Genomic DNA, 27,010 nt, shown 5'->3' with positions numbered 1-27,010 from the left:
AATGTTCCAGCGTAAATAAATACGAGTTATCTCTATAGATAAGAAATCAACGCAGAGGTTAATTGCCATCCCATGCTCATCTGAGAACAGATGTCTGTTACTCTTCAGCAGTGCCTTGGAGTGGTTGCAAGTGGCACGTTGTACTGCATCTCCCTGGATAAAGGCAGGTGTGAATGGGAAATCTGGAGCATGAGGAGGAGGATGGAGGATGCTGCGGTGCAGGTCCCTGCCTGAGGGCTGCCCTGGGGTCTGTCCATCTCTGCCGTGCCTTTTGGTTCATCCTGGCTCCAAAGTAGAAGTAGCACAAGCTGCTGCTGAGCTGCCGGCTTCTGCTCCGCATCGGGGCCAGTAGCGTTGGCGGAGGGTGGTGTGGGTGTAACTGTGCTGCTTTCAGGACTGGAAATAGCATCTCTGCCTGGTGCTGAATTGAGCAAGCCCAGGTGGGGACTTGGTGCCAGGTAAACACCATGCAGTAAATGCCTACAGAGCGCTAATTTGCCTGTATAGACAAATTCTGAGGCTTAAACTCAGCATCTGTTCAGCTCAAGCAAGAAAACAGATGTTTAATAGATATCTCCACACTGTTTTATTTTAAAAGTGCATGTTGTTCCCAACAGTGAAAGTACTTTGCCATCAGTGAGCTTTCTGCACATCTTTCCTAAAACATAGAAAATGTCTTTTAATTAACTCTCTTGTAGATCAGTTGAGTTTATATATGTATGTAATTTAAACTGTCATGGTTAAACGTATGCAAGCTGACTTTTGAAAGCAATACGGTTCTTGTGTGTTTTCAGAGCTCAAACAAGGGGCGGGGAAATGGTTAGGATAGGTAAATAAATCCCTTTTTGTCTTGAGATCATTTTTTAGATGTAGGCTTCTGTAATCTAGCACGGCTGAGTGTAAGCTGTTGGGGAAGCTCCTGTCATTCTCGTTGGCAGACTTTTTGTACCTGTTGGGGACTGCACACAGTGCCTGGACAGCCATGACCCAGGAGATGCCCTCAGGGAGATGCCCACCCTTTCTCTTGCTGTCTGAAAGGGCCCACCTCATGAGAGAAGGACAGCATCACCTGCCTTCTGCTGCATGGGCTTTTTCTGTGCTCCATTTGTGGAGGTGGCAGCGGTCAATTCTGTTCTTAACTAATCAAGTTGCACTTTAATTCTTGCATTCTGCAGTATTTCTAGTGCTTATTTCGTTTGAGGGGTGCTGGTAAATCAGAAACACAGTCTGCTGTGAGAGGAGTTTTAGAAAACTGAGAGAGTCTCCAGGAGACACACAATCTCCTGACTCCCCGCTCTCCTGGTCTGCCCGGATGAGCCTCTGGGCACCAACCACATCCTTCAGCAGTAACTGGGCTGTGCTGGAGGAGCAGGGGATCCCTGCGCTGATCTTCCTTGCGGAGAGACTGCAGCCGTCAGAATTTCACATTCCATAAATGGATATTAAAACATACAGTATGTGTTTTCAAAACTGTGTGAATATCTAGAAAAGTATTACTTTTGTTAGCTTCACAATTTTACACGTCAAGTATGTTGCAATGACCATTCATTGAGTGGGAGGAGAGGGATAATATAAAAATGCCTTTTAAATCAGCAGAAGAAAGGCTAAATGGTGATGCAGCAGAACTGGTAAGGGGGGGGGGGAATTAAAAATCTTTGTTTTCTGTAACTCCCCAAGGCCTGCAGAAGTGCATTCTGTAAACTCACATGGGAGATGCTATGCATTTTATTAGCTTTCATTCACTTATTGTGGTAATTTAATGCTGAATAAGAGGCATACAGAGTTGTCAATACTTGCACGAGCGAAACGTGGCTGTTTCTTTACTGGCCCAGAAGAAAGTTCATGTATTTAAATGACAAAAAAACCCAAATGTGCCTCTGAGCTGTCAGTGTGTTCTTGCTTTCTTATAGGCTGGTCCAGGGACCATCATCATGGCTTCAGGAGTCCAGGATTTTAACAGAACGGAATCTGACAGACTGAATGAGATCAAAGGTCACCTGGAAATAGCCTTACTGGAAAAACACTTTTTACGTAAGTATAAAATTAATGCTGTGTGGAAAAGAATGGCTTAAGCCTGCTGAAATAAGGCCTCTCTAAACCACAGAAGCTGGCATCAGAATTCTGAGGTGGGCTGATGGCATGTGGGCTGAAGTGCAGATAGCACGTGGGCTGACACTTCTCTAGGAGGAACTTAAAAACATTCCCAAGGTTTCTGTGTCACTTGGATATTTTTTTTCCTCATTGCATTCCTCACAACATACCTCACTACATGACAAAAGCTGCTTAGTCGAGGTCCTGGTGTTGACACCTTCAGGTTATCTTAGAATTAACCTTAATGTGGTTGCAATAGGTGTTTTTTGTCTAGTAGTAATTGTAAGAAAAGATTTCTGAAGGGGTGACCATTTCCTTGGCAGCTGCTTCAACAAGTAATAGGTCTTAAAACACCTCTCTGAACAGTATATGAATTACTGGTAAGTAGTATAAGAAATAAAGATAAGAGTATCTGTAGATTTCAAGTGTTACTTGTTTGGTTTTGTGGGTGTATATATATGTATATATGAGACAAAATTGTCATTCATGGCTAGAGGCATTGGTAAGACTTTTGGAATTTTTACCTCAGCAGCTCTGAACTGCCAACTTGTAAGACAGGATAGTTAAAACTGAAAAAAACAGGAGACAAGCATTCTGTTAATTTGATAGAAGTAGAGATCTCTGTAATAAATCAATGAGAGTTCTTGCTCAGGTGCTTCACAAAATGGTCATTTTAATGGATTATTTTTGAACTTCAGAATATGGGGGTGTTTTTATGTGTTTGAAGCTTGTCAGATATTTCCTAAGAGGTAGAAATAACAAGGTTATAGTTTCTATTAAATTTCTAGATTATAATCTAACAACAAGACTTGTGTTTTATCTTCAGCATATTCTTAAGGATTTGGAATTAATTTTCTGTGACTTTTTTATCATTTGGCAAGATTGCTTTGATTATTTTTTTTTCCCCTTGTGTATGAGAGGGAGGCACGATAAAGGAGACTGGGCAAGGGTTTATAGCGATCTGCTATCAGCTTCCACTGGTATCTGGAAGAGGTATCGTGATTGGAATAGCAAGCAAAAACTGAAAGCTCTGTTTGACTCGCCATGTTGGTTTCAGTGATTTCTTTGAATTCTTATTTGACTGTGCAGTACAGAGTTACCATGTACTCCTTCCATCCCCAAAGACATATTGCTTAAGCTGCTGTTATCAAATTGTTTTTTAAACTAGATGGGACACTTGTGACTTCCTGATGTAATCTGTTGTGTAACAGAAACAGCAGGACTTCCCAGAACTGATTTCTGGTTTGAACTAGGACATATATTTTGCTTTAAAAACACCGTATGTTTCCCAAACGCTTCCATGGCTGGTGAATCTGTTTTCAGTCCTTAGTATGTGGTTACAGTAACCATGTGGGACGCTCATTTTTGTGAACCTTTTTGCTCTCCAGGTTCATGCTGTAGTTTGAAAACCTTTTGATCAACCGCGTTGCCACTTTTAGCTAAATCTGTTTCTTTTGAATCTGTTCACTTTTGTGGCAAACTCCAGGGTAGAGGGTAATGAAGCTCACCCTTTCATGTAAACTTTGAGCAGGTGGTTGGAGGCTCAGGCCTATGGGGTAGTTCGGCTGAGTGATGTGGGTCAGTCCTAGGGGACTCCAGCCATTACTGTTAGGTCAAGAGCTCTTTACCAAAGCCTTGGGTTTGCTTTAGCTGCAATTACAGTCTTGTCTTGGCAAATTGGTTGCAACTCTGTATGTAAAAACAAGAGAAAGAATGATAAATTGGTAGAGAAATAAACACATTAACACTCATCCCTTACACACCCACCCCCTTCAGAATTTTGGGCTGACATACATAGTATCATAGAGTAGTTTGGGTTGGAAGGGACCTTTAAAGGTCATCTGGTCCAACCCCCCTGCAGTGAGCAGGGACATCTTCAACTACATCAGGTTGCTCAAAGCCCCGTCCAGCCTGACCTTGAATGTTTCCAGGGATGGGGCATCTGCCACCTCTCTGGGCAACCTGTGCCAGTATTTCGTCAATCTCATTGTAAAAAATTTTTGTCGGTTGGAGAGAAGTAGGACCTCACTTTTTGCATATGGTTCATGTATTCTTTTCTTTTCTGCCTTCTTCTTTTTGAGTTAATTTTTTTTGGTACTGGAAACGATTCAGTATTTTTTTTTTCTTCACAAAAGTGAACTGATGGTGAGCAAACAAACATTCTGGAAATGTGCAGTTTGTTTACTTTAATTTGCCTTGGAAGAAAGCCTGATTTTTATTTTTCTTTTTTTAATCCTATCGCTGCAATAGATTATTTTTTTTAAGAAGGCTAGTCACTCAGCTGTATTTGCATACTTTTTTAATAATGGCATTCCTTAAGGACACCTTTCTAGAATTGTATTTTTACATAAACTGTTTGTCATTTCCTCCTACTCCCATTTCCTCCAGCTAGGTGTGCAGAAATCAAAGCAATTGCTAATATGTGGGGGAAATATTTAAAGTTCCACGGATTTTCTTTTTAATGTGTTGCGTTTCTAACCATTATCAGCCTGATCCTGACTTTCTTTTTGCCTCTTCTATACCTCTTATTTGTATAGGTGTGTTATTAGCCAGGAGGTTTTAAGGAGGAAAAATTTCCTCCTAGTTATATATTATGTATAATGTACACATAGTCCACACAGCTACAGGTCAGTGTGGGTTTGTAGTTGAGAGTGCTTGGCTAAAGCAAGAGCAAAGTGCTGTCTTCTGGAAACTCCATTCAGCCATTAGCAGGCACAAATGAAAGGTGCAGTTTGGCTGAGCAGTGTTTTCAGTGAAACATATCCCAAACCTATCTGTAGCCTCTAAAAGCTGCAGAGGAAATCTGGAGCAAGTAGTTACTGGAGACAAACAGTTGTCTGTAAAAGGAAAATATCTTCATCCAAGATGCCAGATGAATTTCTTCCTTAGCGCAGAGATAATCTAAACATCTGGAGAAGTGACGATGGAGAGGAACTGCTTAGCTGTGTTGCATAGCTGTAAATGCAAATAAAATGTGACTGGAAATGCGAGGGATTTAAGCTGCAGAGTGACAGGAGGATGAGGCACGTGGAGGAAGGGATCTTGGATAATGACATCTTAAGCAAGGGAGGGATCAGCTGACTCTTCCAGCCAAAAGGGCTAAAGTTGCTTTTCCTGTCTGTGCGGGAATGGTCTTAATCTCTGTAATCTAATGGCTCCTTCTGAGCCTTATTACAGGAATGCTGAAAACATGCGTGTTGGGTCTGGTGAGACTGTGGCGTCGGGGTGGGTTCCTGCTGACTTGAACGCCTGCTGAAGGGAAAGTGCAAAGAGCTTCGTCTGCTGGACCTCCGAGTGCACATGGATGGAGAAAGCTTTGTCTTGGAGCTGTTGCCGTCAGAATCATCCATTTCTAAAGGACTTTGTGTATTACTATAACCTTGTTTTTAATGCACATGAACACTGCCCTGATGCTAGCTGAGGGTTCAGGTTGGGAAGGTAACCACTGACTGAACTGGGGCAGCGAGGTTGATATGCTGAGGTTAGTAGTGGATTTAGTGCTTCCATTTCAAAATCTAGTTGTATCTAAACAAGAAATAAAAACGTGCTTGCTGCTCTTGCATTTGAAAGACAAAAGGATAGGCAATATCTTTCTAGGTTTGCATCTCGTTGGGGTAAACATTCTGTTTTTCTTCCCATTACTGTTTGTGCCTGCTTATGGAGGGCAGTTCTGCAGATATCAGCACTCTGGTCCTGGTGCTACAAGGTGCTTTGTAAGCACATGTGCATCCTGTGGTTTACGTGAAGCATTAGCTGATTCCCATTCAAGGGTGTCAAACCTTTTGCAATGCTAATTTTAGCAGCTCAGGGAAGAGGAGTTGGTGGTAGCAGCAGCTAAAAGTAAACAAGCCAGGTGACTGTTAGGGAAGAGAGTTAGTCATAAACTGGTAAATGGAAGAAACGCCGTGTGAGGATGAAAAGCTTTAGGAGGAAATAAAGTCCTCTGCCACAAGGGTTTTGCATTCCACTCTGTACAGCAGGCTGTGGCAGGAGTCTCTGGGGACTTAACGAAACTGATGGTTTCAGTCTATGATTTTCATACCAACATTACAAAAGAAGTTGGGATTATGCTGCTTTCCCATTGAAATTTCCTCTTCCCCACTCTCTTCATTCTCATGTGCCTTTTTAGACCTTTTATGTGACTAACTGTTTTCTCTGGCTTCTACTTTTTGGTATAAATGACCCAATGATTCTTTGTAAGAAGAGTGACCTAGCAGAATGTAGACCTCATGAAAGTGGAGCTCTAGAAAACCATATGTGGTCTTTAGAGAGACCTGGGGTGTTAGAAAGTGATAAACCTTAGAGGTGACGTGTGTGGTGGTGGTTGTGACCAGCAAAAGACCTGTACTACAAAGTCCTATTCTGTACAGAAATGCTAATACCTCCTCAGACACCCATAGTAATTGTATGTAACAAATTGACTATGAAGCTGAGTCAGAGTCCAATTACCAGCTATGTCAGAACACCCTGGGTGTAATTTCTCCTGACGTGAGGGTCAAACACCCTCAGTAGCGGAGCTGGAGAAGAGCAGAGGAACGGATTCGCTGCATTCATTGGTTTTGCTGTCTTCTCACTGACACGGCAGCCTGTAGTCACCTTTGGTTCAGAAATCTTGAAGCAGAATAAAACATTGCTTTACATAGCAGGCGAAGACCCTGGTAAGAGAGTAAGTAGCTACTGTGTATATCTGAGGCCCCCACATACCAGTTTTGGGCCATAGTAGCCATTCCTTGCTAGATGGTCAACGCTGGCCAACAGATCCTGGCGCTGCAGCATGGCATCCCAAATCCTGCTGACGCTGGTGAGCACCGAGGCTGCTGTGGCAGTGGAGCTTACCCAGGGCTTCTCTCACCCTTTACTCCTCCCCTGGAGTCTTCTTTCTTTCGGCTTAAAATCCGGGACTCCAAGGCACTAACAGGGTGTTCCTGAGACACCTGCATGCATCCCTTGAACTTGTGGAGTCCCTCTGAACGAGGACTGTGGTTTGCGTATGGTGACTGGTGGGGAATCTTCCCGAACGTTTTCTTTGGGCACCCAGAGAAGCCACAGTGAAAAGACTGAGTCCAGGCTTTGCCACAGAGCGGTCTGTTCACCAGAGCTGCTCTCGCTTGCTTTGTATTAACAAATTTTTTAAGTTTTTCCAAGTCTGACTTCTGACTGGGAGACTTCTCAAAAACAACAGAAAGTTTCTTAAGAGGTGTGGGAAGGGTTTTCCTTATACCCAGAGATGGTTACATGATGCACCATGTGTACTGAGTTCATGTCTAGCCTTCCTGGACAAAAAAACCCTCCAAAATTCTGGCTTCATTTTCCTGGACACATTGTTGGAAGAGGCAATTCTAAGCAGGTTATAGCTCTTGCCTGCTGTTTTAAGAGGCCAGAGTGCAGACTAAGGGGGATTCAGACCTCTGTTTCTCATCTGTGAGGACTCTGCTCTGACTGATGGAGGATGGGTTGTGCTCACGCTCGCTCTCAACTTGGATTCCAAGAGCATAAAGTTCCTGAGACCAGGGGAGAGGGAAAGGATGTGGCTCCAACCCAGCATGGCAGCAGGCCAGAGTCCTGGGCCGGTCCTTGTTCTGGATCTGGCTTGTGCGATCTATGCATGTCGTTGTCCAAAGTGCGTGAATGGTGGTGGCATGAAGATGCCAGAATGGTGGAGGGCCCAACCCAGCATGTCGTCACACCGCCTTTTTGCGGGGCTGGTTACCCAAAGTGCAGCACTCTGCTGACAGAGATGTATTGTTTTAGCTCCTCCACCAGCTCAAACAGATGCTGCCTACGCATCGCATTATGTTGGTGGGGTGTGCGCTTGCTTCTGCCCTTTTTTGCTTGCCCAACTTGGCTTCATGAACTGCAGAGTTGTTGTGAAAGCTCAGGCAGGGTCACGGTCAGCACTGCTGTGCCTGTCCCTTTTGTCTAACTGGGCTGGAGATTTTGGGAGCCCTGTGTGGAACCTGCCCTTCCCTGCTCGGCTCAGTCACACAAAAGCCTTGGGAGAGCCTGCTGCTATTCCTGAGCCAGATGTTATTTCAACATTTATAGATGGTTTCACTTCTGCCAAAACCAGGGAGTGAAAACAGTTTCTGCAGTAATAACAAAATTTTAGCATTTCCCTTCATTTTAGATGGATTCTGCAACTTTTCTGGCATTTTTAGTTTCGGAAATTTCTGAAAATTCATAGAGCAGCAGTACTCTTCATGACTTCCAAGCTGGCAAAAGTGTAACTAGCAACAGAAAACTTCCCGCTTGATGTTTTGAGAAGGGGATCTGTCTCAGCTATTGAATTTTAAGATAGTTTGCATATTTTCAGGAAGCTTATATTTAAAATCCTTCTGTAATGAAGGGAAAATGATCCTGTATGTGTTATAATACAATAAAGCTCCACTGAAAACACTATATGTAAAGTTACTAATTGGTTGTTAGCATAACTATTTTGTACATAGTAATGACCTCTTAATTCTTTCTAACCTCACCCACTTGAAGTGGGACATAACAGGAATGGTGAGAGAGGAGATAGACCAGCTTGCACAGAGGAAGACGATCTTGTCAAATATAATGTGCTTTGGAAATCACTCTCCCTCATCACATGAAGTAGAACACTTCACATGAAATGGTGCTATCGGGGTGAAGAAAATAGTACCAGGGGAATATTAATGACACTGAGAAGGAGGATGACGGTTCAGACTCAGCCTTCCCTCCACTGCTTCTGGATCAGAGTTGGCTTATTTCTTATCAGCGCAGAGAGAGCCCACGCTGCTCCCTGCCCTGTAGGCGTATGCAAAGAGACTCAAAAATCGGTCCTCAAAAACTGTGCTTGTTGTAAGTACTGGAGCAGCAGCTCCTCTACCTTTGAAAGAGCAGAGGCACAACAGAATGACGGAAACAAAGTAAAAAGAGGGATTGTTTAATTGCCAAACAGGGATTGTTTAATTGCCAAACAGGGATTGTTTAACTGCCAAACCTCTGTTAGGATTTTTTTAAGGCAAATTGGCATGACTTTCTGAATATGACAGGTCACTTCTTCGTTTTGATGTGTGTAGGTAAACCAGACTCAGCTGGAGAAAGAAACAGTTAAATATAAAAACCACATTTTCCCTATAACCTTTCTCCATTCTACCAACATCCCCATATAAAATGGGGTAGGGGAGGCAAGGATATGCACTCAAAAAATGTAGTTCATCTTTAATGTATCTGTCTGCTTTTTTGGTTTTTTTTTTTATGACACCAATATTCCTTTTAGAAAATCTTTTTTCACACTTTTTTCTGTATGAAAGACTCATGCAAACAATCAAAAGGCCTGACCACAAGGGAAAAGCATTAATTTGACAAAGCAAGGTCATGTTCTCAAATGCAAAAAACCCCAAATAGTTCTTTCTTCAGTTTTCCTTCTTTGCTGAGTTCATTTTGGTTGTTTTTTTTTTTTCTTTTGTTTTGGTGGTTTTTTTCCTTATCTGATTAGCATTTGGATGTCTTACTTTTTGTCCCCATCCATAGACGGGTTGGGTTAAAAAAAAACCACCTTCGTGTGTTTTTAGCATTATTTTCTTCTACACAGTTTAGCTGAAGATAAAGTGGCTCAGGATGAGTCTTTTGGAATAATAGGAAAGTAAGTTTTTGCAGAAGGAGGAATGAGACTTCATAGAGGATTAGTTGTGTAGCTCAATGGGTGGACAACACGCTTTGATCCCTAGATAGCAGTAGATCATATGAGGTGTTGGATTTGGGGTGGTTTGGTTGGTTTTTTTTTTTTTTGCGCTTACTCTTGAATTACTTTTTCCATACAATGGTTGCTTTGCTCATCTAGAAGTACTCACCACTGAATAAATAAGTGGTTGAATGATACCAAAAAATATGACAAAAGTTCACCCTTGCTGTGTGGAATTTCATTGTGACAGTCGCTGCTGAAGGTTATGGAGGTGAATCAGGGCTTGTAGGTGGCTCTGTTCCTTCTAAGTAGCTAATGCTCTCACTCACTGGCACCTTAAACTGTGGTCTTACAAAGAGGAAATCATAATCGCAATGTATTGGGAGTAGTTTTTGTGTAGCACTCTGTGTGATGCTGTAACGTTGGCTGCTGTTCCCCTCCTTAGCACCGTGCAGCATGCCTGGCGGAGGAAGTCCCTGCGCTGCAGGTCAGTGGTGGTTCAGAGGGTACTGCTGCAAGTCCCTCTTGTTGTGCCGGTGGAAGAGTTCCTTGTCCTGACCATCACCAAACAGGGTGCTGGGCTCAGTAACACTTTCATTTCACTTGATGTAGCTACTAAATGTTCGTATATGAGGCTTAGCCTTCTCAATGTTGCTTTGCAAAATACCTATGGCAAGATACAGAGAAAAACAATTTACATTATTCTCACCTTTGTGCCTCGGTTGTCATAAAGAACCACCTCCGAGCTAGACAAAGTCTGAGAGCTTCTGCCTTCAGTTTAACAGGACCTCCCCTTAATCTACTTCTTTTTTTAAAACTAAATGATGTAATATGGAGTCCACGAAAAACATAGTTACCAAAACAAATTCTGAGGAAGCACTTGGCAAAAGAGGGATCAGTGATGCTGAAACCCATCATTATGCCTCACCAACTTCATTCATGGCTTTTCTGAATTAAAGGGAAAAGAAAAATAAAAATCTAGAGCAGGAACAGTAGGTTTTTAGGTTCTTCCTTCTTAAAATGCTGAGTAGTCCTCCTAAACAGGTGAGCTTTGTGCTTCCTGAATGAAGTGTAGAAGTCTAAGCATGAAAGAGGATGTGAATTTAAGATGCGACTTAAAGAAGAAAGGATGGATAATGAAATGGAGCTGATAGACCGATGGCTTAAAGAAGCCCTTTTCTTTTCCGAGCATCTGGCATGCAAAGAAGCAGAATGTCTTGCAATCTCTGGGATCAAAGGCTAATGTTTTATCTGAAGTCTTTTGGGTAGATTTGTGGTAAGTCTTTGGTGGTCTCTGTGGTTCTGGTGGAAAGGACGTAAGCCCTGGGGAAGGAAAGTCAGAGGTTAGAAGAAGAACAGGTAACAAACAGTACACAATTAAGCTGTATCCAGTTATAGCTATGAACTGTGAACTTGTCTCCAGAGGAGTATATGAATTACAAAATAACTGTAAACTGGTAGAAAACGGGTTAGGGATGTCTCTTGTGGGTCCTTCTTCCATCGCTACTTGTTGGTCAGACAATGCTCTTTGCATGTCTTTTGCTTTCTCACAAGTGGTGGAGCCGTTCCACGTCTTTCACAGCACTGATATTTGCTGCTGGTGTTTAAGATGAAGACTAAAAGCTCTTCGATGTCTATGATGATGAAAATAGGCATGTTTTCAGACTCCTAACATCTTGTTAGTAACGTCGTATGGTTGGTTTAGTGGGGACCAAGTTAAAATATTAGCTTTCTGTAGGAGATGGACGTCTGGCAAGGGCAGAAGCTGCCTGTGCTGGAGAAAACTCCCATTGTGTGGCTCCATCGGTGTGGCTTGGGATTTAGTGCGTTCAGTACCAATTAAACAACATACTTGAACTCTGGTAATGTTCAAAGGGTTGTAGGGAGATTTGCCATAGTTAACATAGACGCAGAAGGGTTATTTCTGTCTTGTTGAGTACTGGTGTTTCCCCACGTAAATATAACTGAGTGCCTGTACGCTTTTTGGCATTTCTAGTTTTTAACTCTCACTCCTTAGATTTAACACTAAACTAATTTGGTAGCTAGCTACAGACTGCAGACCACTGTTTCTGTTTTGATTTATTTCTTTTTTTTTATCACTTTGTGCCAGAGGGGGATTTTGCAGCATACCTGTAGGCCTACAAAGGGATACTATTATGTAAAATAGCTACTAGGAGACTCCCTAATCCACCTCCAATCCCCGTATTAAGGGAGACATCCGCTTTACTGCACATGCAGTATTGAATTAGAAATCCAACCTGCTGCCACGCCTTCCCAGCGTGATATATCATCCTTCTTTTCTAAATACTTCTCAGATACTCTTCAGTCTCACCTGAACTAAATACTTCGTTATTTAAGAGCTTTTTATCAAAACATTTCTTACAAGCTTGTGTATTCTGGGGAGTAAACTGAAATTTTTCAGTTGCTCTGGTGGCTGATGACATACAATGATGGAACAAAATGCTGGGTAGCTTATCTTTTAAAAATTACGTGATATCAACTAAATTTTTTGAATTGTTAAGTCTTCAAATTTAAATGATCAAATCCTTAGAGTGCAGGTGCGACAGTTGTGTTACACCTAATAGAAGATAAAATACTGTAGAAAACCTGACATGGATACATTTTTTTGGTAACTTGTGAGATGCATTGCTGATGGTGGTCTTTCCTACGGGGTCAACTCTCCTAGGGTTTACAGTGCAAAAATATGCAAGTTAATGTAGTTGAAACACTATTGTTGCATTTCCTCACATTTTTCTCTCATTTTTAAAAGTGCAGTATTACCCAGGTATTGTTCTGCTTTTTTTACACAAGTTGACTTTGTTAGAGAGATTTTGAAGCATTTTTTCAGGGTCATACGTGCTGTCACGACCTAAAGGGTTACCCAGCCTGGAGGTATATAGAGATTGTGACTGTGGGTTGGTAGGATTCTGTAATACATAGGTGTTTTAGTCTAAATTTCTCTATTACAGATTTCCACAGATACCACAAAAATCACCACTAGCAACTATACCTGTGATAAAGTGAATATATATATGAATGAAAATATATATGTGCATATATATATATAAAGCTGCTATAAATTATTGGCAGCATTCAGTAGCATGGCAGCAACCAAGTACATGTATATTATTACAGTTTACTACAAACTTATCACTAGTGAAGCAAACATATCAATAATACAGCAGCAGAAATACTTATGATGGATTATTTATGTACACATATATCTGTATGTTCACAATAATACCAGTAGCAAACTTATTAGACGGATCTCAGAAGGTGCCAAATCATCCCGGGGGGGGACCCAACCATCCCAGAAGTGGGAGGACAAGCCAAACCCTCCCCAGATCCAAGATCACTTAGAAAATTTGTGCAGAGAGTTCAACCTATTTAGGAAAGGAAAAGTACGTGCAGCACGGGAAGCTCTCAAACAGAGAAACTCCGTTTTGGATAAAAATTAAGTCATTTTTGTATTGTAGAGAAATAAGGAGGTGTAGGACACCACCACTACAGCAACCAATAGATGCTATTAACTTCTCTTTTTTACCCTGCGTGGCCAATAGATGTTGATGTTTTCTGTTCTCTTGGGCCAATTTTTATTTTTCTAGCACGTTGTCCTGTTATTGCAGATAGAACAGCCAATGTCAGGTACCAATTCTTACTTTCTCAAGATGTTTTCCCCTTTTTCCAGACTGTTTTTCACCTTTTCAGATGATAAGTTGATGCCACAGTTCCTTGGTTTTGCTCTTGTCGATGGTATCTCAGGATGCCTCTGGTTTCTAGGTACCCAGCTGGGTACTTCTAAGAGGCCAGCTGCACTTCGCAAGGATGCTTCTGCTTCCCAGGCTGGCAGGCATTTTCTCTGTCAGCATTTCAGCAGACATTTTCTTCTGTTCAGTAATTTTCCCCTTCTCACCAAGTCACCTTTATGGCTGCTCACATCACCTGCATGTCCACTTAAAATGTGCGCTGAGCCTCTTGTAATATTTTAAAGTTTTTTTGCCCAGCGGAAGATAGGGAGCTGAGATTGATGTACCTGGGAGAGAAATTATGGAAGATGATTAATCTTGGACCCAAAGTGTGTCCTTTTATGTTTTACCTTTTTGTGTGTGTGTGGAGAGGGGAGGATCTTTGAATTTTAACTGCCTGAAGACGAAGTCCAAGGAGCACTCTGTTCTCATTGTCAAGGAGGATACTCATCTGTAAAGCTCAATAGATAGATACCATGGTGAAATGTTCTTACAGGCTCTTCTCAAGGGTCCGTGACCTCTGGTCTTTGTAGCCAGCTTCACTCGTTCTACAGGAGGAGCCCTCAGGGCTAGAAAAAAATGTCCTTTATAAGTTCAGTTCAGCTTGGCCAAACTGTAGATTATTTCAGGGGAGAGGGCAAGGAAGAACGCTTCTCTTCCCCCTCCTCCCCCCCACCCTGTGGTTTCTGTTGCTTAGCAAATGTAAAGTATTTAACTAACCAAACACGGAGGTTTTACAATGCCAGACTGCAGTGCTGCCAAAGCAGCAACAAACGCTGCTTTAAAGAGTTGGAGGGGCCAGAGCAGTTGTAGTGGAGTGGATTTAAATTGCAAAGTCATGTACTTGAAAGTTAGGAAATGCCATGAAATGTGAAGCCGTGACAATCCTTAATGATGAGATGCTGTATTTTTTGTTATGTTTTATAGGAGTTCTACCTCGTTTGTTGTGTACCCTTTAACTCTGCCTCTTTGCATAAAGAAATTCTGCAGCTCCGGCACTGTTTGTCCTCCTAGTGGTCAAGTTTCTGGGGGTTTTGTTTTGTTTTTAGTGGAACAAGATGTAGCGCAATCAGAAAAACTAGGATTAAGGAAGCCGGAAGATCTGAGTAGAGTTTCAAGGGCACTTGAAGAAGTTTCAAGAAAACCACACTGCTTGCGGTTTTCTTATGTATACACAATGCATAGTCACTTCCTCTTTAAAAGAAAAAAAAAGTACTTAATGAAGAATTTTTTCCCTTTAATGGCCTTGAGAAGATAACATCCCTATCAAGCTTTGGAACTTTTTGTGATATCTTCATGATATTGCTCAAGCTCCGGTGCATTTGAAGTGCAACAGATGTTTCCCCTCAGCTGTGTGCGTGCTCTTGTTCTGGAACAAGGCGAGCCCATGAAAGTAGGATAAGCTACTTATAAACATAGTTTTCTTGTTGGATTTAAAATTCCTTGTGGACGCATAATTAGGAACAGCACCATAGGTATGCCCTTATGTCCATATCTTTCCATTTATTTACAGGAGAGACAATACCTGCTGCAACAGTGAAAATTCCCTACCCTGCCCTTGGGAATACATTTCAGTTTTAGTTGCTGGAGGATAACTTGGTTTCTGTGTTCCAGCTCTTCTTCCTCTGGTCAGAGAAAGCATCAGTGGCGAGATGACAGCACTCCTTTCAGTTTGGTGGAGTTCAATCTGTAGCTTCATGGTGGAAGCCATCACATTGTACTGTCCTCTCGATTTGTGTAGCTTTTTCCCATCTCTCTTCTGTGCCCTAAATCTCTTAGCGCTGCAGGAATATGGTTAATCTACCACCACCTAACTTGCACAGTGGATAAAATGATCGGAGATACTGCACAAGGGGCTCCTGTGGACGGGGGGAGAGTTTATCAGCTCTTCTGAATATTTGCACTAGGGCTTCAGACCTTCTCAATACGCATAATGATTGGTGTCAGAGGGGCTCAGATATCAAAATTATCTGCTTATGAAAGATTTACAAGGCAATATGTAAAAAGAAACAGAAGAGGTTGCTGGAGGGTATAACATAATATACAAATCTTGTAAAATGACATAAAGCCTGAACCCCTGTGTCTGTGTTGATAGTGGAATTAGCGAGTATTTTCTGTTCTGGTTTTCTTTAAGCTTGAAATACACCTGCTGTTCTACCTTATATTGTTGAGGTGGAGCTTAAAAACAAACCCAAAGAGCAAAATGGAGTGTCTTTTTTTTTTTTTTTTTTTTTTTCTTTCTTTCAACAAAAAGAGATTCACAATCTCCTTTTTGTCATGTCTCTTATATACCTGTCTGGGAAGAGTGATCAGTGATAGTAGCTTGAGCGTTGCAGCTCTAGAGTAAAGTAAGGGCATGGACAGGGATGCTGCCAGTGACAAAAACACAAGGCTAATTAGACACAAAAAGAGCCTTATGCGTAGTTGACACTAAGTTCTCGTGAAAAAAGTTGTGAGAGTGTTTGTATAAGTAAGTATATGTACATATATATATATTTATGTATAAATTATTATATGGAGGTTAGTAGGGCACACTCTAACCTCAGAACAGGGTAAAAATCTGAACTTAGTTCCTTATCTCATAACCCCTTCTTAAAAATGTGAGATATTCAGGTCCATAGTGGGGCCATCTGACTTGTATAAAAATGCAGAGGTGCCAGAAATTGACAGATTTCATTGACAGGTTATATGGCATCGTATGACTTTATGTGAGTATGTGTTGGGGGTTTTTCTACTCATAGACATGGGGGAAGAAAACATACTTTTTTTTTTTCTCTTGTTACAACCACTGGATTTAGCAATAGACAGCCTTTCCTGCTGATCCTTTCTTTGGGGAATGAAGGGTACGTCACGTTTTATTTAGATAAACGTAGCTTGTACCAAGGCCTTATTTTTGATACATTGCACCTTGAAAAGAAAACTTTGAAGTTGTTTTTCTCCTTGCTTTAACTATTTTAACTAAACATTTTGTACATAATGTAGTTGTGTGTTTTTTATGAAGTCTTTCTAGCCCTTGGTTAATCATTTTTTCTGGTGAAAATGTTTGGTATAGCACAGATTAAAAAACAACAACCACCACCTGATCTGTCATAATTAGGTTTTAATTTCCTTATAGAAATACTTCAGGGTAACTAAATCTTTTTCTTCTTCCTTAATTTACAGAGGAGGAGCTCAGGAAGCTGAGAGAAGAAACAAATGCTGAAACGTTAAGGCAGGAGCTAGAAAAGGAACGGCAGAGGAGATTAGAACTAGAACAAAAAGTCAATGAAGTACTTAAAGCAAGGTAAGAGAAATATCTAAAGCAAGGTAAGATAAATATCTTCGCTGTAAAACTGAAAGCCACTTGAGATCTTTGACTGTCTCTGAGGAATTCTGGTGAAAGCATCCATTTCCAGCCTAGGGGCTCTTAAAATAAATTAGTAGCTCACAGAAACTGAAACTGTCTGTGTTTTCCTATAAAAGTGCATCTTGTACACCCATGTACACCTGCGTTACTTGGCCATACATACTGCCCTAGCTACAGAGGTGTCCTGACACTTGTCTAGTTGGGATATTCTTCATTTCACCTTCTCTGATGCCCTCCCTCTGGGATCTCACCTACTTGGAGCTATTGGTGTGCACTGTGTGCTACTGAATGCCAGAGCCTTTGCCATGCTATTGCACGTGCTTTGCCTCTTCAAAACCTATGTCACGTCCAGACTGCCCAGTCCTTGTTACTCCTTTTCTAGCATCAGCAAGGACATCCCAGTACCACAGCACAACCCTTAAATGTGAGGGAGTGACTGGAGTTTGAGCCTTCCTTACCACTGCCGTGACAAATGGAAACATGCCTTGCAGTACCCCTAAGTCCTTTCAGCCTTGAGGACACCCACCTTGATGATGCCAAGCATCACATTTGATGTTGTCTCTCCTTAGTCTGCCTAGCTGTGTGGACTTCAGATTTGAAGACCATAGCAGCTGCTTGATGGCCTTGTTGGTCTAGACCACTTGCATACGTAGCTGCCTGCATTATCTTCCTCAGCAGTAGCTAAGATTGCTTGGCTGAACAGTAGTATCTGTGGTTCACCGTCAACTACTGTCACTGAGAGATAGATAGTGCAGGCTGAGTTGGTAATTGTGTGCAATAAGCACTGCCAGTTACTTAGAGTTGACAAGCAGGAACAAACAGGGAAAGTTTTTTTGCTTGGATATGAGGTTTCCCAATGCCATACAAACTCTCCCCAGCCTGCTGCTTCCTTCTGTACTCATCCTGAGCATAAAAATGCCTTTCTGGTCAGACCAGCGGTCCATGTCTCCTGCTGTTCTGTAGCAATGGGAATAGGAGCTATTTATAGGAAACGTGTGAGCTTGGTTGCTTTATGTGGTCTGTTTACTTCCTATGCCTATAGCATCCAAAAATGCTGTATTAGGAGTATCAGAAGGCACATTGCTGCCTTCTCACTTCGGTATCTGTTTGCAGACATGTTATCCGTGAATTTGTTTAACCCCCTCTTGAAAGTGCCGATGCTATCTGCCACTGGGAGCTATGGAGGCAATACATTACAGAAGTCCACTCTTGACTCTAAAATAGCAATTTATTTTCTTTCCTTTTTAACAGATTTCTTAGTGGTTTCAAGAAGTGCCCCGTAGTTACAGAATTGTGAGATTTGGTGAATAACTATTCAGCATTCAACTTATTTACCGCCCTTGGTCAGTCCTTTCCTCTCTTACTCTTCTCCTTTCCAGTGAAGAGTTCCAGCTTTTCCAGTGTCTCCTTAAGAGTACTCCTTTCATCACTTCAGTTGCCGTTCTTTAACTCTTGTGTCTTAAGGTGAAGAGGCTGAATTCGTGCAGTATTCAAAATGTGGGTTTGCCAAGGCATTATATAGACGATAAATTAGGCCTTCCCTCTTATCCTCAGTACCCAGTACCACGGGGTATTTTTGGCTGGTGTTTCACACCGATGCTTTTCCAAAATCACTAGTTCCGTGCAAGGTTGGTTCACGTGCAGTCTTGACCTGGGCTGCCAAATTTCATGCTTGGTTTTCACTGTGACTTAAGAGGTACATGTGTTTTACAGAAAAAAAGAGTTTGAAGGTCTGTCTTTATCAATATTAGTGTCAACATCTGTGTCTTGTTGGTTTGTGGACAACAGCAAATCTCTAGCAGGCGTGCCGTTGCTAAATTAAGGTAGCATGACCTGTCTGCTTCAACACTGTATTCCCATTTAGATATCCTAAGGATTACGGTAGCCCTTTTAGCTTGGGTATTGCACTTGGGGATTACATTCAGCCAATTATCCCCTTTATCCAAATCTTTTTCTAACTAGTCTTGCTAATATTCCAACCTTTTTGTGACAGGCAGGTATATGTAAGATGACAACAAAATAAGACTATGAAAAATTTTCAGTTTCTACCCTGAACGAGAAAAATCAGGTTGCCCATGTTTTTTCCTTAACCTGTGCTCCGTTGTGTGAAATTCTTCTACACTGCTTTTTATCTTCTTGCACTTCACTGTATGCATTTTAAAATACTTTTGTTAAGGCAACAGGCAAAGTGTTGGCTGGCACAATCAAATATGTAATAGGTCAAATTTACGCCTGATAGAAACTCAATTTTATTAAGCGAAGTAACTGCAGGAAGTCATCTCTGCTTATGTCAACAAAACCAAATTTGCCTGGCTTTTCAGTTAGGTAGTTTTTCATATAGTCTTTAAATAGATATGCATATAAACACGTGTGCATGTAGTCTTCTTTTTGTTTACAGAAGTGAACTACTAATGAAAAACAAACCATGCTGTGGTGTAAGAGGGAAGAAATTATTTTAATAGTTGCAGTATTCAAAAGTATTTGTGCAATAGATCAATACATGTAGCTATAGAAATACATGCTGCAAAGTGTTCAGCAAGGAGAAAACAATGAGCTAACAATGTAGATTTTTAATTTTTTTAAATTTTTTTTTCAGTGAAGACCATGGGCTTCTTTCATTGAATTGTGTGGAGGGAGGAGTGGAAGAAGAGGGTGTTTAGTGGTTTGATTTGTCATGGTGTTCATTTTCTGTGTATCTGAGTATTCAGAAATACAGTGGCCTCAGTTGAAGTTTTCCACAGACACACTTTGGGACGGCTCAGCATTTGGTACAACAGCTGAAGCTTATGACATTTTGCTAATGGAACAATGCATAAATAATTCGGAATAGTCTGTGTGAGCAATGCTTGTTTGGTGTAACTTGTGGGCTTGTTGCTGCCTTATTTTACAAATTGTGAGCTATCTCCATCACATCCATCACACAGGGAAAAAAACCTAACCCAAAACAAAAAAAGAAGCTTTGCAACAACACCTACCAACAAGCTGTGGCTTATGCAAACCTTTTTATTAGTATCATTGCGAGCTATTTTTAAGAGGAGAAAATAGACGATGCTTCTGCATAAGCCAGTATTCCTTCTGTACTACTTACCTTGGTTAACTCTTCCTGGCCTCTTGTTAAATGGTGTCATCTTCTAGACAAGCGATGTTTTGGCTATGGCTGACTTTGTCCATTGAGAAGGTGCCTCAGCTTGAGGTTGCTCTGGGCGCAGGAAGCGTTCCGACCTGGAAGGATCCCCGTCAGGCTGGGACTCCACGCAGGTAGCAAGAACCTGGGTCAAAAGTTTCCCACCTGGCTGCTGTGCCGTGCTGCGATTGCTGACATCCATACGGGATTGCTGACATATCCTGTGGGCTGAACTTGGTGCCTGCCTTTATTTTTAAATTAGTAGATTTGGTGACAGGCTGCTGCTTGTAAAGTAGCTCCTGTCAAGAGTTTAAACTTTTTTTTTTTCCTGCCTATGAACAGTTGGACCTTGTACAACTTTAGGTTGATGTTATTTCTTCTGAAACCTTTTCTTTTGTTTCTGAAACTACCAGTTTAGGACACTAGCCAGGTAAAATGTGGGAGTATCTGGTGGGGAGGACAAAGGCTTCTGAAATGTTTGGTGTGTTTTAATGGGAAGAAGATGCAAAACATATGAAAGTGTTTTAACTCAGTTTTGTCACAGCTCCTCAGGCTAAGAAAACATGTATAATTGAATGATTAGTCTTTAAACTGGGCTGTGAAAATATCTCCTTTATGCTTATTTTTGTATTTCTGAGGTTGTAAAGTGCTTGTGATAGAAGTGCGTACACATTTATGTTGCTTTGAGCAGTAAGAAAGATATAACAGCCTTGACTGGCTTCCAGCTCAGCTGTCAAGAGAGTGATGGGTTGCTTGTGAACTCAGTACTCAAGCCAGCCTGCAGGAAAACTGCTTTCAGTATGTCGGAGAACATCCCAGCAGCGACGGGACCCATTTGTGTGCAGCGGGTCTGGACTTCACAGAGTTGTTGGGGAGAGTCTGTTGATTCACATACGCCTCAACTTGCAACCATGTTCAAGGCCAAAGGTGCACAAAACCAAAATGTTTAGTTAAGGTAAATGGCCTTTGGTGTCAAGGCTGCCTTAACTTCTGTGTCACACTTGCAGCTACAGAAATAAGCCCTTGGCGCCATTCTGTGGGGCAGCATCGAGTGGACGCCGCATCAGTGTGTGCTGGTCATTTTTGAATGCTGCCCGTCTGCTAGTCATGAACGGCTCTAACAGTCGTGCTTCCCTGACTTCAGTATATATTAAAAAAAAAAAAAAATTAAATTCGGCACATTTATGTTTGTCTTCTCCACTGGCTGCAGTTGCTTCTTTTCTGTTTTAATCAGCCTGTGCTTTCAAATGGGTGCAATCTCTAGTTGCACAAACACAACCTAGGCGCAGGATGGGGATCTGCTGGTGTTACCAATCACACCCTTTTTTCTCGGTGGAAAGCATGGTTCATGCAGCTTGTTTTCTTTGGTACAGGCTGCAGTTAGGAAGCCAACACAGAAACAGAGCCTTTTGCATTGTTCCGGGGACCATTTATGTTTTCCAGCCTTTTAGCTGATCTCTGGCATGAAGAGAGGTTCACAAACTGTAGGAAAAATAATTCCTCCCCTCTGTCAGTGGTCTCGATGTGCTGTCTGGTTCAACATGACCTGGTTTTGGGATTGAGCTTCCCAGTGGGTGTGCAAGCCTAAACAATGAATTCTGAGCTTCCTGGCCCAAATCTGTCTAAAGTGGCTAATTATAACCTGATTCACAGGTGCAGTAATGAGCTGTCATTAACCTGGTGATTCGTAAAGGTCAGGCCCTTCACAGGGAAGGAGTAACAGGCAGATGGCAAGTGAGACATTGCCAAAAAAAAAGGAAATAAAAAAGCACCAAGAAGGGCCAAAGCCAAACCATCATGTGCTCCTTATGGAGCCCCGTGAGGCTGCTATCGAGAACTGCTTCTTGATGAGATTTTTTTGGATTATTTTCCCAAGAAACATGGGGAGTAATGACGCTGTGCTGCTTCTGAAAATATATCCCAGCATGTCAAAGGAAGACCCAGCCTGAAGGTGCCGGTGGTGGTGGGATCCCATCTTGGCTCTGTCACTGAAGCCATTCAGGTGTGACACCCCCCCACTGCCTTTGCACAACTGGAGCGTGTTGAGTAACTGGCTCCTGCCTGTGTGAACCTGCTTGTGAGTTACTCTCTCCTTTCTACTTAAATGTGTCTTCAGCTTCAATGAAACAGTGACAGATTGCAGATGAAAATGCCCACCTATATGGTGTAACCACCTGATGAGCCAATAGGGGAAAACAAGACACTGCTGAATAATAGTTTGTGCAAATTTAATTACATTAATGGCTCTGTCTTTAGAGAGATGGAGCTGGAAATGGAGGAAATGAAAGGACGTAGGGGAAAGAGCAAGGAGACGAGGATTTAGGTGGGGAACCCATGGTTTGTGTAGAAACTTTGGAAGGATGGCACAGAAACCACAGTTAAAGTTTAGCTAGAAAAAATAAACTGGTGTAATTTCAGGTGGCTTTTGAAAAGAAGAGTTGCTTCAAATGCAGAGGTCGTGTGGAAAAGTCCTGAGGTGAGGACGTGTGAGAACAAATGGCTTTGAAAGCAGAAACCATTGAATTCAGCTTCCCCACACAGATAGATGTCCAGTTATAATTTAGAAATCATTAAATTAGTTCTAAATGTCCTTTTAGAAAAGAACAAGGATGTGGAAAGCTCATTAAATATGGGGAGTGCTTAGGAACGAAGGGAGGTAATTAATTCTGTAATTTCTCCATGCTAGTCGTTGATGTATGCTGATGTTGAGACAGCACACATTAGTAATGACCTTTTCCATGTGCAGACAGTGCATTGAGATCTTTCCCTAATGTACTTCTTAGAGGAACAGCAGGAGAGAGAACTCTATATCCATCTATATTGCTGCAATCTGCCCAGTACAATGGGATCCTTCTTCTCGCTGTGCATTTGCTGATCGGCGTCTTGCTTGGATCCCTTCCCGAGGAGCAAAAGATGAAGGGAACATTTGAAAGCACCTATATTGTCTGATAAATGAGTGATAATGAAATTGCACCCCTGGCATGTTTTTGTTTCAAGCAGTAATCTTTTCAATCGTACAACTCCCTGTCAAGCAAAGCTTGCTGTGTCTGGTGTTCTGTTGTCAAAGCTGCTGCTTCATTAGAAAAAATCTTTCTGTAGGATATCTACATGGATGGCTGAAGACTTTTGGACTGAAGCCTGAAGCATTCTCAAGACAGGTTGGCAGTTGGAGGCTGTGGATAACGCAAATGTAATTTGGAACCGTGCACATGTGCAGAATGGCAAAGGCATTTGTGTTTTCCAAAATCTGTTCGCTTTTAATGGACGAGAATGTTATTCTTGACTCATTTTGAAAGATGAGACCAATGATGCCTGCTACTTGCCATGTATTTTCAGAACGTTTTTGTCCCAGTTTTTCAGACAGTTATTTCAATTTTGCAAGTTTTTAAAAAGATACTTTTGAAATCGGTTGGTATCTGTGCATTTCAAGAGCTCACAACATAACATTTTAAGTAATTCTTGACACCTGTTCCTCTCACTGTGAAGATGGGTGGTGTTTGGCTCCGGTAGCGATGGCAGAATTCAAGGTTCACGTGTTAAACTGTGGTTTTGTTTTAGTACTGTGGTTATCAACTCGCGATGTGGAATCTCTTTTCATTTATTACTGCGGGAAGAGTCGGGGCTCTGAAGAGTTCTCCTGGCAGGCATTGCAATGAATATACAACAAAAAGGCATAAGTGATGCAACAGATTTGATACTAAATTATTTAGTAGTTGTAAGACGAAATTGTGCTGCTGGTGACAGGAAATGACTAAACCACACCTCTCCTTCCAGCGGATGGTGTTTCCCTGGATCCTAAGTGCAATGAATATTCTGAATCTTGCAAAAGAGCATAAGTTTGGTTTTTTTCCTTGTTTTCTTGTATTATCTCAGCTATGGAAACCCTGGAGGTTCCAGTGCTTCTTTTACTTAAAAGGGAAAAAATTTTTCATCTGTAGCATTTCCCATTGTTTCCATTTTCTTTGTAGGACGGAAGAGGTGCCTGCAGCTCAGCAACCTGCAAAGCCACAGACGCAAGCCAACGGAACAGGTAATCTTGGTCAGATGTCTACTAGCAGTTTGATTCAGTCGGATTTTTTTCACCCCTTTCTTCTGATTCTTAGAAGATCAAACCTTGCTGAAGAACTCGCTGGATCCCTTAAGCAGGCTTCTGAAGAAGCCGAATCTGAAAGACCATTTGAGCAGCTGCTGCTTCTCTCTCTATACGTGATTTTGCATTTACTTTTTGTAGCTGAATTTGCACACCTCGGCAAGGAATTGATTGTGTGTTTTAAAGCTTTTAGGAATGTAATGAAAGCTGTTCCCTGACTTCATCGTTCTTGCATGCCTTGCTGATCCTTGACTTAGCAGAAAACAGGTGTATTACAAAGAAAAGCTGTTCTATCTTGTTCTCAACTGCAAAAGCTCTTTTATGCGATTAACCATATTACTGCTTCTGTTTTCTAAAAGAAAAGACATTCTGGAGAAGGAATAAGCTTAAGAGTTACTCATTTTTTGGACTCTTACATGTGCGTCTACATTGCTCAAGCTGCTGCTTGTTATGAATTCAATAATATGGTGATTTCTGAAAGAATTAAGGCAACAGGCAGATTCTCAATCTTTCAGTACACTTAAGTTTTCCTCACCACACCTCTTGATTGAGACTTAGGCTTTTAAATCTGCAGATAAAGTTTGAAGTTGCTCCTCCTGTACTCCATAATATCAATACTTTCTGTTATGTGAACTACAACCTGCCATTTTTTTCTGTCTTGTACACTCAAAATTTCTTTCTCAGTGCTATCTGAAGTATTAGCATGTGTGAAGCTACTTCGTATTTTTTTTATTTTCAAGTGGAAGTGTTCTCTCAGCTGTGAACTGCCACTAAATTCCTTGTTTTTTCTAGGTATCACTCATTCATTAATAAATAGTTTGATTTTATTTTCTGTGCACTGGTTGCTTTTTCACACATGCTTAAAAGTATCATTTCAGCTGTTGTAGTCGGCTGATAAATCTTTCATGCCTCTTTTTAATCATATCTTAATTTTATGGAGTTCTGTACTAAGTTTGGTCCTGGAATAGTTGTGACCAGCGTCCTCTTTGTGACCTTGCTGTGTTGGCCTCCTTTTCCAAAGAATGATCTGTCTATTTTCCGAGTTACAGGTAGAGCAAAAGGGGTTTGTTTTGTTCTCACTTGTGCTACTTTAAGGCTTTTATCCTCATATTATTTCCACATAGCCATATATTTATGTTATGTTTTTCCACTGAAACTGAAGGAGAGAAAGTGTGCCATTACTTTCACAGAATCACAGAATCATCAGAGTTGGAAGGGACCTCTAGAGATCATCTAGTCCAACTCCCCTGCTAGAGCAGGATTGCCTAAAGCACATCCCTCAGGGCTGCATCCAGGCGAGTCTTGAAAGTCTCCAGAGAAGGGGACTCCACAGCCTCCCTGGGCAGCCTGTTCCAGTGCTATGTCACTTTGCCATATAAGACTTTCCAGACACTGCTATGACTATATATTCCGTATATAGAAAGTGGCACATACAGCATAACTTCTGTAGCCTGACTTTAGAAAAAAGAACGTGTGTGGTTTTTATGTATATACACACACAGAGTCTTTACAGTGGGTAAATGGATGGAAAGTGGTAATAAAAATACCTCCTGCAGAATCTTGCTTAAGTTTCCCCCTCCCTTTCCTGTCAAATTCGCATGGCTGCAAGTTGATTGTCCTGCTCTCTGCTCAGGAGTGTTTTGCTTTCCACTTGCTTTTTTCAAAGTGACCCTTCAGCACAATAGGAGCGCAGAGATTTACATCACTCTTGTTTACAGGAACTTCTTGACCAGAAAATGTTTTTACAGTGTTTGCTAAAAATTCTCGTTTGTTAGGATGTTTAAGTAATCTCTGTACTTCTGGTAATAAGATACTTCCATGTGCTGTACTTACAGCGAAGCAGGAGTCACCATTTTATTTTGCCAGACTTAGTGCAGTGGCAGAAGGAAACTGCATAGTGAGTTTTACCGTGAAGACTGTTGGTGAAGGACAGGAAAGCTGTACAAATCTGCTTCCCAATGAAGCATGGCGTGCGGGAACAGGGGCAGGCTTTGTATGAAGTTGTCTTCTAGTATTACCCTGATACTCAGTGCTTCTTTTTTATAGATAAGCGTAGTCACACAGTCTGTTCGAGACTCCAGAAGTGGTTTTGTGACAAATTTGGGGAGTATGTTGAGGACTTCAGATTTCAGCCAGAAGAGAATACAGTGGAAACAGAAGAGCCACTTAGTGCTAGAAGGTAAATATGTAACGTGACTACGAGAAATTGTTGGCTTCTTTACAAGTTGCTTTTTTTTTTCCCCTCTTTTCTATTTTTTTTTTTAGCAACCTTTTACATGGTTTGAGCAAGTGTTTGCATTAGAAGTAATAAAACGGAAAGTACAAAACCATCTCAAAAGGTTTGTGAATGCTTTGGCCAAAACATGAAATCTGAAGTTTATCTGGTGTCTAAGGTAGAATAAGAGTTATATTATTTACCACGTTCCATCATATGCCTCTTGAAAACTGTGGCCATAGTCTTAGTTAGGCTGGAGAGCTTTTACATTTCAATTTTTGGTCTGATGCAAAGTAGGCTGTATTAGTTACTAGAAACTGTTCATAACAGCCAAGAATGAAGCTTTAAGCACAAACATCTAATTTGTAACTTTGAACAGTATTTCAGGGACTAAATGTACACAACTGTGCACTACTTGCCTATTTAACAGGTTGTTTTTATCCATTATTTTTCAGGTTGACTGAAAATATGAGAAGATTAAGTAAGTGTTTTATTTTGAGGAAGTAAAAATAGTTCTTAGTAACCCTATTGGGAGGATTGCTGCAGTGTTTTGAAATACTTCTGCCAGTTCACAAGAGGAAATGATCCTTAAATCCTGAATTAGTGTTTGGAGTGCAAAGGAACTTAGAGGAACAGTGGTAGAAGCTTGCCTTTAATCTTGAATTACATAGGGTATCTCTGAACTAAAAATGTAATGTTAATTAAAATGTGTAAGCATGTAACGAATGAGAACAGGGTATTTTTCCAATG

At 41.3% G+C, this 27,010-nt stretch overlaps 1 protein-coding gene across 3 annotated transcripts in view; it reads left to right on the top strand.

The window, feature by feature from the left end:
- The window catches only part of GRAMD4 (GRAM domain containing 4), an 83,330-nt gene that overhangs the window by 35,377 nt on the left and 20,943 nt on the right, over window positions 1-27,010 (top strand). For all 3 annotated transcript variants that reach the window (XM_054220571.1, XM_054220563.1, XM_054220580.1), the window contains exons 3-7: window positions 1,911-2,031; window positions 16,648-16,768; window positions 23,924-23,985; window positions 26,092-26,224; window positions 26,716-26,741. In XM_054220571.1, the coding sequence (XP_054076546.1) occupies window positions 1,911-2,031; window positions 16,648-16,768; window positions 23,924-23,985; window positions 26,092-26,224; window positions 26,716-26,741 (463 nt within the window). The remainder of the gene's footprint in view (window positions 1-1,910; window positions 2,032-16,647; window positions 16,769-23,923; window positions 23,986-26,091; window positions 26,225-26,715; window positions 26,742-27,010) is intronic.

Source organism: Rissa tridactyla, chromosome 1, assembly GCF_028500815.1.
Source record: "Rissa tridactyla isolate bRisTri1 chromosome 1, bRisTri1.patW.cur.20221130, whole genome shotgun sequence".
Taxonomy (NCBI): domain Eukaryota; kingdom Metazoa; phylum Chordata; class Aves; order Charadriiformes; family Laridae; genus Rissa; species Rissa tridactyla.
Note: the sequence above shows the minus strand (reverse complement) of the source record. Positions and strands in the feature narration are given on the sequence as shown.